General features: G+C 38.8%; 3 protein-coding genes across 5 annotated transcripts in view; all 3 read right to left on the bottom strand.

Annotated features, from left to right (window-relative positions):
* The window catches only part of LOC138011751 (uncharacterized skeletal organic matrix protein 5-like), an 8847-nt gene extending 4854 nt beyond the window's left edge, over positions 1–3993 (bottom strand). The window contains exons 1-2 of one of the 2 annotated variants that reach the window (XM_068858909.1): positions 3601–3993; positions 3420–3474 (exon numbers count right to left, since the gene is read on the bottom strand). In XM_068858909.1, the coding sequence (XP_068715010.1) occupies positions 3420–3474; positions 3601–3847 (302 nt within the window). In that variant the 5' untranslated portion in view covers positions 3848–3993. Of the gene's footprint in view, positions 1–3419; positions 3475–3582 lie in introns of both variants that reach the window. The other variant, XM_068858908.1, reaches the window with a different exon arrangement.
* Positions 3994–4033: 40 nt separating this feature from the next.
* On the bottom strand, positions 4034–8050 carry LOC138011750 (uncharacterized skeletal organic matrix protein 5-like). 2 transcript variants are annotated; one of them, XM_068858906.1, is made up of 4 exons: positions 7694–8050; positions 7532–7586; positions 6051–6177; positions 4034–5547 (listed from the first exon to the last, which is right to left on the bottom strand). In XM_068858906.1, exons 1-4 carry the CDS (start codon positions 7968–7970, stop codon positions 5029–5031), a joined length of 978 nt encoding a protein of 325 aa, XP_068715007.1. In that variant the 5' UTR covers positions 7971–8050; the 3' UTR covers positions 4034–5028. The 2 variants fall into 2 exon arrangements, with proteins under 2 accessions (XP_068715007.1, XP_068715008.1); XM_068858907.1 differs by lacking the exons at positions 7532–7586; positions 7694–8050 and adding an exon at positions 6691–6942.
* Positions 8051–9044: 994 nt separating this feature from the next.
* On the bottom strand, positions 9045–14637 carry LOC138011752 (uncharacterized skeletal organic matrix protein 5-like). Its single transcript, XM_068858910.1, has 4 exons — positions 14098–14637; positions 13938–13992; positions 10160–10286; positions 9045–9721 (listed from the first exon to the last, which is right to left on the bottom strand). The coding sequence occupies exons 1-4, from the start codon at positions 14354–14356 to the stop codon at positions 9209–9211; spliced, it is 954 nt and encodes a 317-aa protein (XP_068715011.1). The 5' UTR covers positions 14357–14637; the 3' UTR covers positions 9045–9208.
* Positions 14638–15666: the final 1029 nt, after the last annotated feature.

The following is a 15666-nucleotide window of genomic DNA, read 5'->3' on the forward strand; positions in this document are numbered from 1 at the left end:
GGCATGTTCTTTAACCAGGAGGGCTGACACATTGCTGACGTCATTATCAAAAACGTTTAAAAAAACAAACACAAATACATTCCATGTAGCCCTGTGTATGTTCAGTAAAAGATCAGCCGTGAGAATGCGTCTAAATGTGGTAACAACATCAGTGACACACTCGGCTATAGCTTCTTACGACGTTTTGACGTCATCTGTGATCTGTTGAATTACAAACCTCGTTCCTACGACAAAGGAGGCTGAGAAGAGAGACCCTGGAAACGAGGTTGTCGGATTATCGTACAGATATGGAATTTATTTGTTAACTTGATGGTGTAAGAGTGTTGCCGTGATAACGACTTGTCGAATTAACAAATCGAAAGTGTTTCAGCGTCGTCTGTACTCTTATGGACAACGATATTCATCATGACAGTAGTCAATTGTTGTTATGTCAAATGTTGTTAGTCAATTTGTTGTTGAGTCCACAACAAATTTTGACCACTTTGATGACGAATATCGTTGTCGATGAGAGTATGGACAACGCTGAACTACTTTCGATTTGCTTTTTACCACAACATTCAACGCCAAAAAAACTGTTTATTTCAGAGTGTGACAAAAATCATAACACAAAGAAAGAGCAAACGTTGTCTATAACTTTCTCGCAATATGATTGGTTTATTTCCCAAAATGAGCGTTCCCGGTTGGCTATTACATTGCGTGACAAATTGACGCGAGAATGACGCGAGCAGCGTTGTCTAGACTCTTATCGACCACGGCAAATTAGCCAATCAGATTGCAAGATTACAAGCAATTGTGGTAAAAATATCAGTCGATGTCCAACAAGTTCCAAAAATAAAAATTTGATTTGATCTAATTCTGTGTTTAGTGTCCCGAAATAGTGCCCTTGACACTTACATAGAGTACATTACCATTTAGGAGTCCAATTTAGGAGTATATCTTATGCTGCCTATCTCACAGTTTTGAACTATTTGCAATATTGTCAATGCTATCTGACTTATCCGAATATGCTACTCAACTTTCTTCCGTGACATTATTTATGACACAGTAAAACGCTATGATTTCTTGGGGACCAAGCTCGTTTTGCTGCAAAATCGGCGTTGATCTGCATGATTCAATGGGATCTGTCTAGCGTTGATTTAACATGCATTCATGACAAGTAACTACACTGCGAACTTGAAAGTGGTTTGTCGAGCGGAAGCAGAAGATATATTTGAAACTCTTAGACTTTCCACCTCGGATATTGTGTTTTTGGCTTTCTGATTGGTTCACTCAATCTTGGTAATTAGTTTATACAAAGTAATGACCTAACATGGAAACTGGCGTATTTCAAAGGTTCGGTCAGCGGAGTCACTTGCTTCGCTTTCCAAATTTTCATTCAAAACAATTTGCAAACGGCGGGCATGTCACGAGATTTTCTTCCTCGTTGTCTTTGCCAAAGCAACTTCCGGTCGTTTTATAAAATGAAAACAGAATAATTGAATAGAATTTGACTTTAATTTCCAAGTGTCCAAGCGTTCAAGAGAATTAATAAAACAATTATTCCGGCTATTCGCGCTTATTGGATACTAGACTGGACGGTTGTAGCCAACACTGCGCTACTCGTTGGCTATTTACCATGTCACATCCAACGCGCGTTCATGGGATAACTGTCAATTCATTGATGGTAGAAAATAAATGGTTCTGGTTTAAGGCAAATACATCACATAAATATGGAGTGAGATTTGTTTTTATCCTTTTCTAGGAAAAAAAAAAGGAGCTTAGTTCTCAACATATCATGCAAGTCATTTTCATTTCAGCCAGCCGAAGTATATAAAGTATGTTCACTGTCGATGAAAAGAAGAAAGGAAGCCAGAAAGAGCGAATGAGAAATTAAAACATCATTCTACATACTTGAAACGCCTTCGCACTTCCAGGGGTGGCGAATGGCACCTTCAAAATCTTGGCAACTTTTACCTCAAAATCTCGACAGTCTTTGCGAAGAGTCTCGAAGTCTGACACGTTTATATTCCATTTATTTGTCTCGGATTCGAAAACAAGGGTCTCGGTGTCTCGACGAGTCTCGGATTTTACAATTCGTCACCCCTCCTCCTAGGAAGTTCTACACGTAAATTGATTGTTGAAAATCGGCCGTTTAAGTTAGACCTGGCATAAATAACCGATTACTGAATGAGAAGGGAATGAAAGTTGGTATTGTATATTGTACGCTTAGAGGTAGTTTATCGCAAAAAGCTCAACAGTAATAAATGTTTCCTGTTGGTATTTCCAACGCCGGCAAAGAAGTTTATGTCTTCACAAAAATGGAATTCTCAGTCTCAAAAACATTGGAGTAATAATATGAGAGAGCCCTAAATGTGCATCTGAAAAAGGCAATAGTGCGCCAACAAAACTATAGGGAAGATATCGTTGACGTCACCGTCACATCGTTGGTCGAAACACATTTGAATAACAAAAGGAATGTTTGTAAACAGATATCTTCCCTATATTTACACTCAGTAACCATGTAAATTTTAAAGCCGAAAAACAAGAGCTCTATAGAGTGTTTTCACTCACGTGATCAGTAAGCTTGTTTTTCCACCGAAAGAAAAGAAAACGTTTGCATGATAATAGAGCTCAATTCCCGGTGGATTAGTTGGGGACACCAACATGGCCGCCGTTCCACTGTTTTGAAACAGCAACATGCTCGTCGTGACGTCACATGAAAACACTCTATTACTAAAGGAATATGCAAGTCAAATCTAATCGAATAAAGGAGAGACCAAATCAATTGTTACTTTTTGATGAGAAGGGAAAACTGCAATATCGGAAGACAAACACTTCATATTAATTAATGATTACTCCTAGTTAAAAATACACATATGACGCCAAGTCATGGACTGGAAACCGAGTGACATTTCTAAAGGGCAATGTTTCGACCAATATACGTGTACCGGCTCCTCACAACGGCATGAAGATATTTAGAGCTTCCAGCTTACGAAGAGGCGTAGAAGCAGTCACAAAGCCAATAAAAACATGCATAATAGCGTTAAGAAACCAAAATGAAAGGAGACCATAAGTTCAAATTAAAAAAAAAAAGGTGTAATGGACTCCACCTTGCCATCCGCAAGTCCTGCAATGGACCATGAGGCAAGACAAGATATCGTCTCTACCGTTATTATGGCAAGGATGGGTGCCACTCCTAGCCCACCGCATGCACAACTTGATCCCAGCTGGTAACACTGTTCTGTATATTTGACAGACCTCAAATGGAAGGAAAGGTGAGTGAACTTTCACTGCGTGCCGGGATGACGTCTGCGATCGATATCTCATTGCACTACACTACACTACGTGTATTACGTACCACCATTTTAAAATTTCAAATTTTACGTCCTTTTCTTTCGGACGGCGCCTAGAACAACCCAAAGCCATGCATATAAACTTACTTGTCTTTGTCAAACTGTTCCTTGCAGGAAGAAACGGGAGCACTTGCAGGCGGAGCTGATGAAACATTAACAGATGTTAATTTAACGTATTTAATTAATACAATAATGCTTTTACATGTATTCGATGTAACTTAAAACAAAAAGAACATGAAAATAATGATACCTGGTGATCGTGACAGACCCGGAGGAGCTGTTTTGTTGACGAGCTCAATGAGTTGATCTACTTTGTCTTCCAATGCATTCACAGCTTTGGTAACACGCGAATCTTGAAACACGTTACAATGGCAATTGCAGTTATTCGTCGGAGCTTTGCTGCATGAAGCGCCTGGTGGACCTTGAAGGCTGCTTTTGTTAACTGGTGCAGAGTTAACTACTTTAGCTGCAAACATCGTAACCACTTGCACCAAGAAAAGAGACGGTGGGCCCATTTTGACAATATGCCGTGTTGGAGACGGTAAGTCCTAAGACAAAAAAGGTCACATTCCCCGGCGCTTCACAAGTTTTCGACGGTTTGCCTGCTTTCCAGTCTGTCTCGGTGGTGACGTAAGAACACAACGAATAAATCAGGATTTGAAAGAGATTTAAATTTTCTTTCTTAAAAGACAGAAACCATATCAACAAAATAAACATTTTTAATGGTCGCACTGAAAAGTTCGTAGTATTTGCACGTTTTCATGCAAACGAAAAGGCTAATTATTCAAACAACTTGAATTTCCTTAACCTAAACTGAGTGTTAAGTAAATCGAAGTTAATCGAGGGAGATATTCGGTTGATCTTACAAACGGACTGATTCAAGAACGTTAAAAGAAAAAATACGTGCTATAATAACCACGCAAACATGATTCTCTATTCAGAAGCGTCAGACAGAATCATATCAACGTATTATCAATAATTTTAATATTATACTTTACATCAAATATAACTTAACATATTATCAGAACTTCTCGCATCGAAGTTTAACTTTTAGATACAATATGACAAAACAAGTAGTCTTAACCATCACTCGAAAGAAGCTCGTTGTGAAATGTACGATACAAAAGCCAGCATGAGTTAACTTGTTTAAATTGCAGACACATAGTTCAACTATTTGTGAGAGGCATGCTTAGCCTATATTATGAGGACAATTCAAACTATACATGGTTGAAAAACCAAGCCGCGCAAATTAGCGGAAATTAGGGCTTCACCTTTCAGTAATTGAACCATTCGTTAAACCATTTATCCCCTTGTACTAAGACCAACTAATAAAATACTCGATGTTATAATACGGAAATACAGAAACAAAAAAATACCCCCCTCGCATTTTCTTTGTGTCCAGCTCTTTTCACTCATTCGTGGTATTTTCTTAAAAAAAAACAAGCAAGAAAACGAAATACAGACACGTTCATACCGAAAGCAGAATCCCTTAAAATCCAGTTAACAGTGGATGATTAAGGAGAAGAGTTTCAAACTCATCCAGAATTTAGTGAAGAAGGTTGAAACGTAAAGTTTTTCCTCCGTTCATCTTAAACTAGAGAGCAGATCTAGATCCTGGTCACAGAATTGCAAATCGGGCTATTTTGTAGATCAAACGGAATTCATATTTTGATGGTGAACGTCGTTGTGTACTTGCTTACTGTACCAATATATAACCCATAGCTTTGATTGCTTTATTTCCATTGTCGCTCGCTCTGCTGGCCTCGTTACCGCAAGTGTTAGAATCATCCCAACGGCCACCAGTTCCAAATCCAATCCTTGAATCACAATAGGAGCAGGTATTTTGCTCGTTTCCAATGATACCGATCCTTGCTTTCGAATAACTAGCCACAGAAGACTCGGCATTAAACCCTTCTCGGTGACAGTACCTCTGTAAAGATGCTTGAGAGCCAATCAAGGACTTCCACGTGTTTCGACCCACAAATGTCCGACGGTAATTACCGTCAGCGATCAGAGAGAAAAGCGAATTAGAGTTCAGGTTCATAGCGACGAATTTTAGCTGCTGACCGATTCTCATACCAAGGCAGAGTTTGGAGAATGGTGTGTTCCAGTAGGTCGGCAACTTAGTTTCTTGCATATCGAAGCCAGTTTGTCCTGCCACAAGATTAAAGGTGGCCATGTCATTCCAAAGATGAGAATCATAATGAAATGTTCTCTGAAATTTTAATAGAAAGTGTCATTACCTTTTCACGTTTGATAGCAATTTTTTCTTTACTATGTCAAGTTCTTAAAACAAAAAAGGTCGTGATCCTTTTCTAGAAGTTTAAGCCGCTACAAGGGATTCTCGATTATTTTCAAATATTTATAAGCAGTCGATTATGAGATAATTTTCAGCTAAACGGTGTCGAAGACTTTTTATATATTGCGTTTTGCAATCGTTATCTTGAAAACGGTGTTTTGGACTTCGCCCCAGTCGCTCGCAGGGTGGATAGCGCTATTCACTGGATAACTTGAACTCAATTGGTTTTGCTAATGTTTATCCGCTGGATAGTGATTTATCCGGTGCATAGCATTATCCACCTTTGAAACAATCGAGACTTGGAATTTACACAAAGTATGGTACGACATCAAATACGTCGAAATACTTCAAAAATAGTGAATGGGTGTGAATGCCGGAACAGAAAGTCGAAGAAAAACTATCCTGCACTGTTAAATAACCTTTGTGCCATCCGTCTTCATGGCCAGCGTCCATCCCCCATCTCCGCATCCAAAGTTTCCCATGTGACAGTAAACATGAACTTTTTGTGAACCAAACGTCAGCTCGTAAACTTGACTATGTGATGAACTGTTAAAAGTGAGATAGGTTTTCTTAATGATCAATCAAAAGGACGATAACATCCGAAATCGTTTGGCATTGAGTAACTTGCGAACTTGCAACTGATTTAGAATTCAATGCAGAAAATGTTCCAGCTTCCTATAACAGACCAATTATCCGAGCATGTATCTTATAGGCCACTTCGGAAAATACCATAATACTCTTTGTTTGTCCCCCAAATTTTGCATAAGCATTGTTTCCAGTTTATCTTAAGACTTACAATGGTCCCAAGAGAAAACAAAATTCATGCTTATGAAAAATATTATGGTATTTTCTGACGTGGCTTATAAACCCTTTCAATAAGTCTAATATATGCCGTTTCCGCTAATGACGTCGAACTCGTACTTTCAAATTTCATTCAAAAATGTACAAAGGCTTAAATAAAGGCTTAAATAAAGGCTGAATAAAATTTGAAAGCATGAGTTCGACGTCATTTGCGGAAAACGGCATATATTAGACTTATTAAAAGGGTGTATAGGGTACCTCGGTCGATGTGTCGGTAGAGACTCGATCGACAATCGATCGACATTCGACCGACATGCCAGTGATCGACTATCGAAGAACCCATATACAGGTGGAGCTTCCACTAATGTTGACCGATGTATCGACCGTCCTGCTATCGGTAGCTTGTCGGTCAAGTGAGGGTGGTTTAACAGCCACAAATGTCGGTCCGGCTGCATCAGTCGATAGTCGAGCAAGAGTCGGCTGATAAAAGTCTTCACCATTAATCAATGAACATCATTTGAGGAGCAAGGATGGCACAGTCGGTTAGTGCGCGGCCTGGGTGCAAGAGGTCCTGAGTTCGATTCCCGGATCTCGCATCCTTGTTTCGACTTCTTTCCTTTCCGTGTAGCTACGTAGCTTTAAATACCCGTAAAACGGAGCACTGATGGAGAGGGGGGAGTAAAATGAGCGCACCGTCGACCTCAGGTTTGTCAGTTGAATTACTGTTACGAGTTATCGACGTTAAATATGGTTGCTTTACTTTACTTTACTTTACTTTACCGACAGATGGCAGATATATATCGGTCGGCTAACAACAGAAAGCCGATCAAGCGTCTGAAATATGACGGTGAAATGTTGGTCATGCATGGGTGGATTGATTGACGGTCGATGCTCTCGGTAGACCAGCGGTCGGCTCTTATTCTTCAGCCGATCAACAGATCGGTCGAGAGTCGATCGAGTTCCGGACGCTATATCGGGCTCCTTACGACAGCAAGTCGATCAAGCGTCCCATCCATTTTTTTTTTTTTAATTTCAAATTTTACGTCTTTTACTTTCGAACGCTGCTTAAAACAACTCAAAGACATCCATATAAACTTACTTGTTTCTCTCAAACTGTTCCTTGCAGGAAGAAACGGGAGCAACTGCAGGCGGAGCTAATGAAACATAACAAATGATCATTTGGCTAATTTAATTAATGTACACGGAAATACATGTACTCGATGTACCTTAATTAAATGAACAAACCAAAAATTTAGAATACCTGGTGAAGAGCCAAGAGGGGCTGTTTTGTTGACGAGTTCAATGAGTTGATCTACTTTGTCTTCCAATGCAATCACAGCCGTGGTAATACGCGAATCTTGAAACACGTTACAATGGCAATTGCAGTTATTCGTCGGTGCTTTGTTGCATGTAGAGCCTGGAGGACCTTGCAGACTGCTTTTGTTAACTGGCGCAGAGTTAACTGCTTTAACCGCAAACATCGTAACCAGTTGCACCAGGAAGAGACAAGATGCACGCATTTTGAGAAATTGCCTCATTTAAGACGATAAGTGTTAAGATAAAACAAGCTAACATTCCCCTACACTAGCTTTGCGGTCCAGTCTGTCTCCGCGGTGACGTCAGAACATTTCATGGCTTGAAAGACATTTGAAAAGTGTTACTTAAAACACAGAAATAATATCGACAAAACAAACTTCAATTTAATGGTCGTAAAAGTTCGTGATATTTGCCACGTTTTCAAACGAACAAGTTAGTTCTTAGAAGAATCCCTTTGACACTTAAACGGAGAGTTTCATATCCCTGCCTTAGAATGTGTAACTTGACTGTAAACTAAATCGAAGTTAATCGACTCGGAGGGAAGTTCAACGTTTGGTTGATCTTACAAAGGATTCAAGAAAGTTAAAAGAAAAATGCCATAACCTTGCAAAATTCCCTGTTCAGAAGCGCGAGACATATCAACACAATATCAATAATTAATACTATACTTTACATCAAATGTAACTTAGAACTTCTTGCATCTAAATCTAACTTTTGATTCAACATGACAAAATAAGTATCTTCAACCATCACTCGAAAGAAACTCGTTGTGAAATGAACGATGCAAAAGCCAGCATGAGTTTACTTGTTTTTGCAAACACATATTTCAACTATTTGTGACCGGAATGTTATATTATGAAGACAAGTCAAACAGTATATATGGTATAATTAAAAAAACCAAAACGCGCAACTTAGCGGAAACTAGGGCTCCACCTTTCAGTAATTCAACCATTCGTTAAACCAATCATCCCCTCGTAGTAAGAGCAATACATAAAATACTCGTTAAAAATGACAATTGATCTCAGAAAAACTTTCAAATACATTCCCCCTTCCCAGAGTAAATCAAGTCCTTTAATTTCGCCCACAAAACATCGATTAAGATTTACCTCTCTGGTAGAGCGATGTTATCATGTGGAAATACAGAAACGATAAAATATCCCTTTGCATTTTTTGTGTCCGGCTCTTTTCACTCGTTCACGTTAAAAAAAAAACACAGAGCAAGAAAACTAAATACAGACACGGTCACAACCAAAAAAGAATCCCTTAAAGAGCATGCAGTTAACTGTGGAAAATTAAGAAGAACAGTTTCGTGCTCATCCAGAGTTTTTAAACGTAAAGTTCTTGCTCGGTTCTTCTTAAACTAGAGAGCAGATCCTTGGCACGGAATTGCAAATCGGGCTATTTGTAGGTAAAATGTGATTCATATTTTGATGGTGAATGTCGTTGTGTACTTGCATGCTTACTGTACCAATATATAACCCATTGCTTTGATGGCTTTGTCTCCATTGTCGCTCGATCTCGTGGCCTCATTACCACAAGTGTTAGAATCATCCCACCGGCCACCTGTGCCAAACCCAATCCTGGAATCACATGTGTTGCAGTCATTTTCCTGGTTTCCAAGGATACCGATCCTTGTTTTCGAATAGATGCGAGACTTGGGATTAAACCCTTCTCGGTTGCAGTTCCTTTGTAAAGATGCTTCAGAGCCAATCAAGGACTTCCACGTGTCTCGACCCACAAATGTCGGACGGTAATTACCGTCAGCGATCAGAGAGAAAAGTGAATTGGAGGTCAGGTTCATAGCGATGAATTTTAGCTGCTGACCGATTCTCATACCAAGGCAGAGCTTGGAGAATGGTGTGTTCCAGTAGGTCGGCAACTTAGTTTCTTGCATATCGAAGCCAGTTTGTCCTGCCACAAGATTATAAGTGATCACGTCACTCCAAAGATGAGAATCATAATGGAATGTTCTCTGAAATTTAAATACCAAGTGTCAATATTATTTCATGTTTGATAGCAATTTTTCCTTTTCCATGTTACGTTCTTAAAATGAAAACAAGTAGTCCTTTTCCAAAGGTTCAAAGTGATACTATGATCAAAAATAATTTCTTTTTATTCTTCAGATTTTGAAAGCGTGTTCGCTGAACACCTAACTGGCAAAATTTTGAGCTTTGAGTTTTATCCGAAGGCTGTTTATTTTGAGTGTAAGTTTTGGATTTCACGGTCCGCCATTACTCACGTTCAAAACTGACCGATTGGACATCAGAGGGTTGGATCTAGATAAATGACGTAATTTACTCATTAGCTTAAGATTTCAGCGTGTAAACACAATTTATTATATATGCAAAACACGGGTTTAAAAGTCTGAAAGCCCGAAACTCCATGAAACCATCATGCACTCTTGAATAACCTTTGTGCCATCCGTCTTCATGGCCAGCGTCCATCCCCCATCTCCGCATCCAAAGTTTCCCATGTGACAGTAAACAGGAACCTTCTGTGAACCAAACGTCAGCTCGTAAACTTGACTCTGTGATGACCTGTCAAAAGGAAAATAGGTTTACTAAATGAAAAGAAGATACCTTAGTTTTTTTCATCCAAAACTGTTTGGTATAGAGTAAAAACTAACAAGTATTAACTTGTAACCGCTGAACTTGGAACTGATCTCAAATTCAAAGCAGAAATCAAAATGTTCCAGTTTTCTTCCTATAACAGTCCACTTCACGTATCTATAAAATCAAACTTGCCAAAGATGCTAATAGCTCGCAAATTAGAGCGGTTTTCAATTGAGTGTTGAAAGTAATTAGTGAATTACTTTGGATGTGCATTACTTCACTCAGTGATTGGTTCAAAGTTCTCGTCCCACTTTTTCAACCAATGAGAAGTTAAACCAAAACCAATCGTGACTCGCGCGTGCACATTTTCCCGCTCCTTGTGTCGGCTGCGTGTAATTACTTCGAGTTTTGATTGATTTACTGGATTGTCTCTGTCCTTTTTGATTGGCCAAAGTAATTACTTTGGTTTTGGTTTTACGACACTCGATTGAAACTCGCTCAAAAATAAAATAGAAACTTGATTGGGTATAAGAGCACGTCTTAGAGTGAGTGTTGCCGTGATAACGACTTGTCGAAAGATCAGTCCACGTCCAACAAGTTCTAAAAAATTGCATTTGATTTGAGTTAATTTGAGTTCATTTCTTTGTACAATGTCTACAGCTAGTAGTCGGGAGCTAGAAGACTTGACACTTAAATAAAGTTCATTATCATAGACCTTATTTGTATTCCAAAAACGTTTGTTTCCAAACGTAGAATTCAAAAGAATGTTTAACCTTGAACGAGGCCAAAAGGGCCAATTTGCAATCAAACAAAAGAATACTAAAATGGCGGCCATTTTGGAATAAGGTATAAAGAAGAGTCCTTTTTGTGAGTATATCTTTCGCAGGCTATGTCATCTTATCAAGGTGTGACTTTCAAACTATTTGCAATATTGTCAATTCTGGCTGATGCATCCGAATATTGTAGTCAACTAAATTCCGTAATATTAAACATGACAAAATAAAATGATATGATTTCTTCTGGACCAAGCTCATTTTGCTTTGAAAACACGTCCTGATCGGGTTCAACGGGGTATGCTTGCGGTTGATTTCACAGTTAATCAAAATCTCATTCATAATTCATGAGCGAAACAGCCATTAATCAAACGTCACGTGCTTTAAAAACTGAGAAAAAACTCCTCGTTAGCATTTTTTTTATATAAAGCCCACTGATAAGGCATAGCTTGTTTTTCTCCTCTCACAATTTGAACCACTGGTCAGACTCCAGAGGGACATAGCTTTTCGTGGAAAGCATGTTTTTGAAGCTGTTCAATGAACCGATATCGCAATTATTTTCATTTCCGCCAGTCTAAGAATATGTCGCCAAAAATGTCGAGAACGCAAAAGCGAAGGAGAAAAGCATCTGTATGCTTGAGCTAACTCCGCACGCGCACTTCTAGAAAGTTCTGGGCGGTATTAGACCACGCTTAAATAACCGGTCAAAAGAAGAAAGGAAAAGATAGATTGGAATAGAGAAGCCGGGTATTAGCGGTTGATGTTGAATATTGCACATTGGTGGTTTATAGCAAAAAGGTCAACTGCAATATTTGTTGTTGGTTGGTATTTCCAATGTCACCAAACGCGGAAGTTTTTTTGCACAAAATGGATGAAATAGGAGAAACAATTTGTTAATTGAGACTCCTACACCTGAAAGTGAATCAGATAAAGTTATAATAGTGCAGCAACAAAACTGTATTTACATTCTGTAACCATGGAAGACTTAGGCAGCGATTACACGAACACGGTTTCATTCGTAACCGCATCGTTTTCGATGCCGTTACACCTTCTGTTTACACGATACCGATCGAGGCTGTTGCCGAAACCGTGTCGATTTGAAACCGATGCCAAAAGTGGAGGGTTTTCAAAACGATGCGGTTTCATCTGTCGTGTAAACAGTGAAACCGCATCGATTTGAATACGGTTACTATTTTGGCGCGAACTTTGCACTGTTCAATTCAAAATAGTGAAATTAGCACGCAGCGCAGTGCTCGCTTATACCATCACGACTTGAATTTTCTGGGGAAAAAGGTTCCGTGTAAACACTTCCAAACCGCAACGATTTTGACGCTGTTTCGAAGTCATGAAACCGTGTCGATGTGAAACCGCGTTCGTGTAAACGCTGCCTTAATTAAAGCCGGGAACAAGAGATCTGTTAATTAAGGAAAACGCTGATCAAATTAACAAAGAGATCAATCAATTGCAGCTGCTTTTTGACGAGAAAGGAAAATCGCAATATCCGAAGGCAAATCACTCGGGTCGAATGGGAAGACCAGCATGCTTAAATACACATATGACGCCAAGTCAGCAAATGGGAACCGAGAGACATTTGTGCAGGGGAATGCTTTTACCAATGCCTTTACCCGGTCACGTCACAACTACATGCCCGCATTGACTTGTAGCTTTTGGACCGCGTCAAGAGAGTATGAAGGTAAAAGAGGTAAAGCCCTATTCCTATCGTAATCCGTCTTAAGTTCCTTTCAGATCTGCTGCGAGATCCGGTATTCCACGAGGGTTAACTGATAGCCAATCATATGTCCCCATTTTCGCGAACGACGCGAATGATTGTGTGGGAGTTCGCTCAGCTGTCAACATTGGTAAAAATGGGTACATATGATTGGCTATCAGTTAACCCTCGTGGTAATACCGGATCTCGCAGGAGATCCAAAAATAACTTAAGAGGGATTACGATGAGAATAGGGCCAATATGAGGGATTACCTCTCTTACCTCTCTTACATTGGAGGACAGGGCTTTTTGTGTTGCCGCCCCAAAGCTATGGAACTCGCTCCCCAGTAAAATTCGCAACAGTGGATCTTTGAACAATTTTAAGAATATGTTAAAACGCATTTTTTTAGGCTTGCTTTTATACTTACGATTTGATAGGAATTAATTTTTAATTATCCATATCATTGCATTTAGCTATATTATCTAGTTTTTTAATTTTTTATTTATCTATTTTTATTGTAGGTTTGATTTTATATTGTTATGCTTTTTTTTTTAGTTTTTACTCATTGTGATGCGCAGGTGATCATATATGCATGTAATCTGCGCAATATAAATGTAAATTATTATTATTATTATTATTATTATTATTATTATTATTATTATTATTATTATTATTATTATTATTATTATTATTATTATTATTACCTTCATTACCTCACTTTACCGCGTCTAAAAAGTCACAATTTCAATAAACACGTTAAGAATATCGTTAAGAAACTTAATTGAACGGAGGCAATCAGTTGGATAATTAAAAGGCGTGGTTGAGCTAGCCTACGTAGCAAGCGTTTTCGTTGGGTTTCACCGAAGAGAACGTGTGACCGAGAAAACACTCTCCCCACCAAACATCCAAAAAGCCCGCTTCTCACCGCACGCACAGCTTGCCCTCAGCCAGTAACACTGCTGCCAGTGATACTGTTGCTCATTTAACAGACCTAAAATGGATGGAAACCTGAGTGATCTCTTGCTGAGTGGGATGAGGTCCGCGATCGATATCAATTCCAATACACTACGCGTCCCATCTCTTAAATTTCAAATTTTAAGTCCATTCTATTCGGACGGCCCCTCTTCAACTCGAAGCCAAGCATATAAACTTACCTGTCTTTGTCAAACTGTTCCTTGCAGGAAGAAACGGGAGCACTTGCAGGCGGAGCTGATGAAACATATATAACAAATGTTACCTTGCCTTATTTAACTGATACACTAATAAATACATGTATTCGATGAGACCTAAAACAAACTAAAACTATTAAAATACCTTGTGACAGGCCTGGAGGGGCTGTTTTGTTGACGAGTTCAATGAGTTGATCTACTTTGTCTTCCAATGCAATCACAGCCGTGGTAATACGCGAATCTTGAAACACGTTACAATGGCAATTGCAGTTATTCGCCGGCGCTTTGTTGCATGTAGAGCCTGGAGAACCCTGCAGGCTGCTTTTGTTAACTGGCGCAGAGTTAACTGCTTTAACTGCGAACATCGTAGCCACTTGCACCAAGAAAAGAGAAGGTGGACCCATTTTGAGAATTTGCCGCTTCAGAGATAAGTGCTAAGATAAAAGAAGCTTACATTCCCCGGCACTTCACACGTTTCCGCATTTGCCTGCTCTCCAGTTCTTCTCGGCGGTGACGTCAGAAGACCACGAATTTTAAAGAGCTTTCTAACACAGAAATCATGTCAACAAAGCAAACTCAAATATAATGGTCGTAAAAGTTCGTAGTATTTTGCCACATTTTTAGAAGAACAAGCTAATTCTTCAAACAATCCCTATCACTTAAACTGGCTCAAAGAGTTCGATATCCCTCCCAGTTCTTCTCGGCGGTGACGTCAGAAGACCACGAATTTTAAAGAGCTTTCTAACACAGAAATCATATCAACAAAGCAAACTCAAATATAATGGTCGTAAAAGTTCGTAGTATTTTGCCACATTTTTAGAAGAACAAGCTAATTCTTCAAACAATCCCTATCACTTAAACTGGCTCAAAGAGTTCGATATCCCTTCCTTTGAATTTATAAGATGAGTGTTTAGTAAATCGGAGTTAACCCAGGGGATGTTCGGTTGATCATGTAAGAGATTCAAGAACGTAAAAAGAAAAATGCCATAACCACGCAAAATTCTCTATTAAGAGGCGTGAGACACAATTGTGTCAAAGCAATATCAATAATATTATACTCTTCATCAAATATAACTTAACATATTGTTAGATCTTCTTGCATCAGTAAAATAAGCAACCTTAACTATAGCTCCAGAGAAACAACGGTTTTATAAAATGTACGATACAAAAGCAATCACAAGTTTACTTGTTTGTGCAGACACGTTGTTCAACTACTTCACAGCAAGAAACTTCCAAATCATCAGTATTACGAGGGCAATTCAATCTATATATACGGAAAGCGAATTAAACCACACAACCTTACATGTACAATGCTTACAATAAAGTTTAAATTTGGCAGGTACAAGGGCCTCGCCTCTCATAATGCAACCATTTTTTGTAGAAAACTGATTTTTATCCTATTATAATATTAATAAGAACAATACACGGTAAAAACCAGTTGGAAATAACGTATGGTGGATAAAACGAGTTACGTCATAAATGGTGTAAGTATATCAAATAATTTATTTCAAAAATACTTCCAAATATCTTCACATGTCTAAAAGAAATAGGCTTTATATTAGCAAAACAAGTTCTTTAATCTGACCCAAAAAACATCGATTAAGGTTGACCTCCCTGGTGGATCGCTATTTAAATGCAAAGCCAGTCATGAAAAGATCCTCCACTAAAGTCCTTTCGCACTTTTTGTTTGTCCTCTTTTCAATCCCTATATTTT

This window comes from Montipora foliosa, chromosome 7 (assembly GCF_036669935.1).
Source record: "Montipora foliosa isolate CH-2021 chromosome 7, ASM3666993v2, whole genome shotgun sequence".
NCBI lineage: Eukaryota > Metazoa > Cnidaria > Anthozoa > Scleractinia > Acroporidae > Montipora > Montipora foliosa.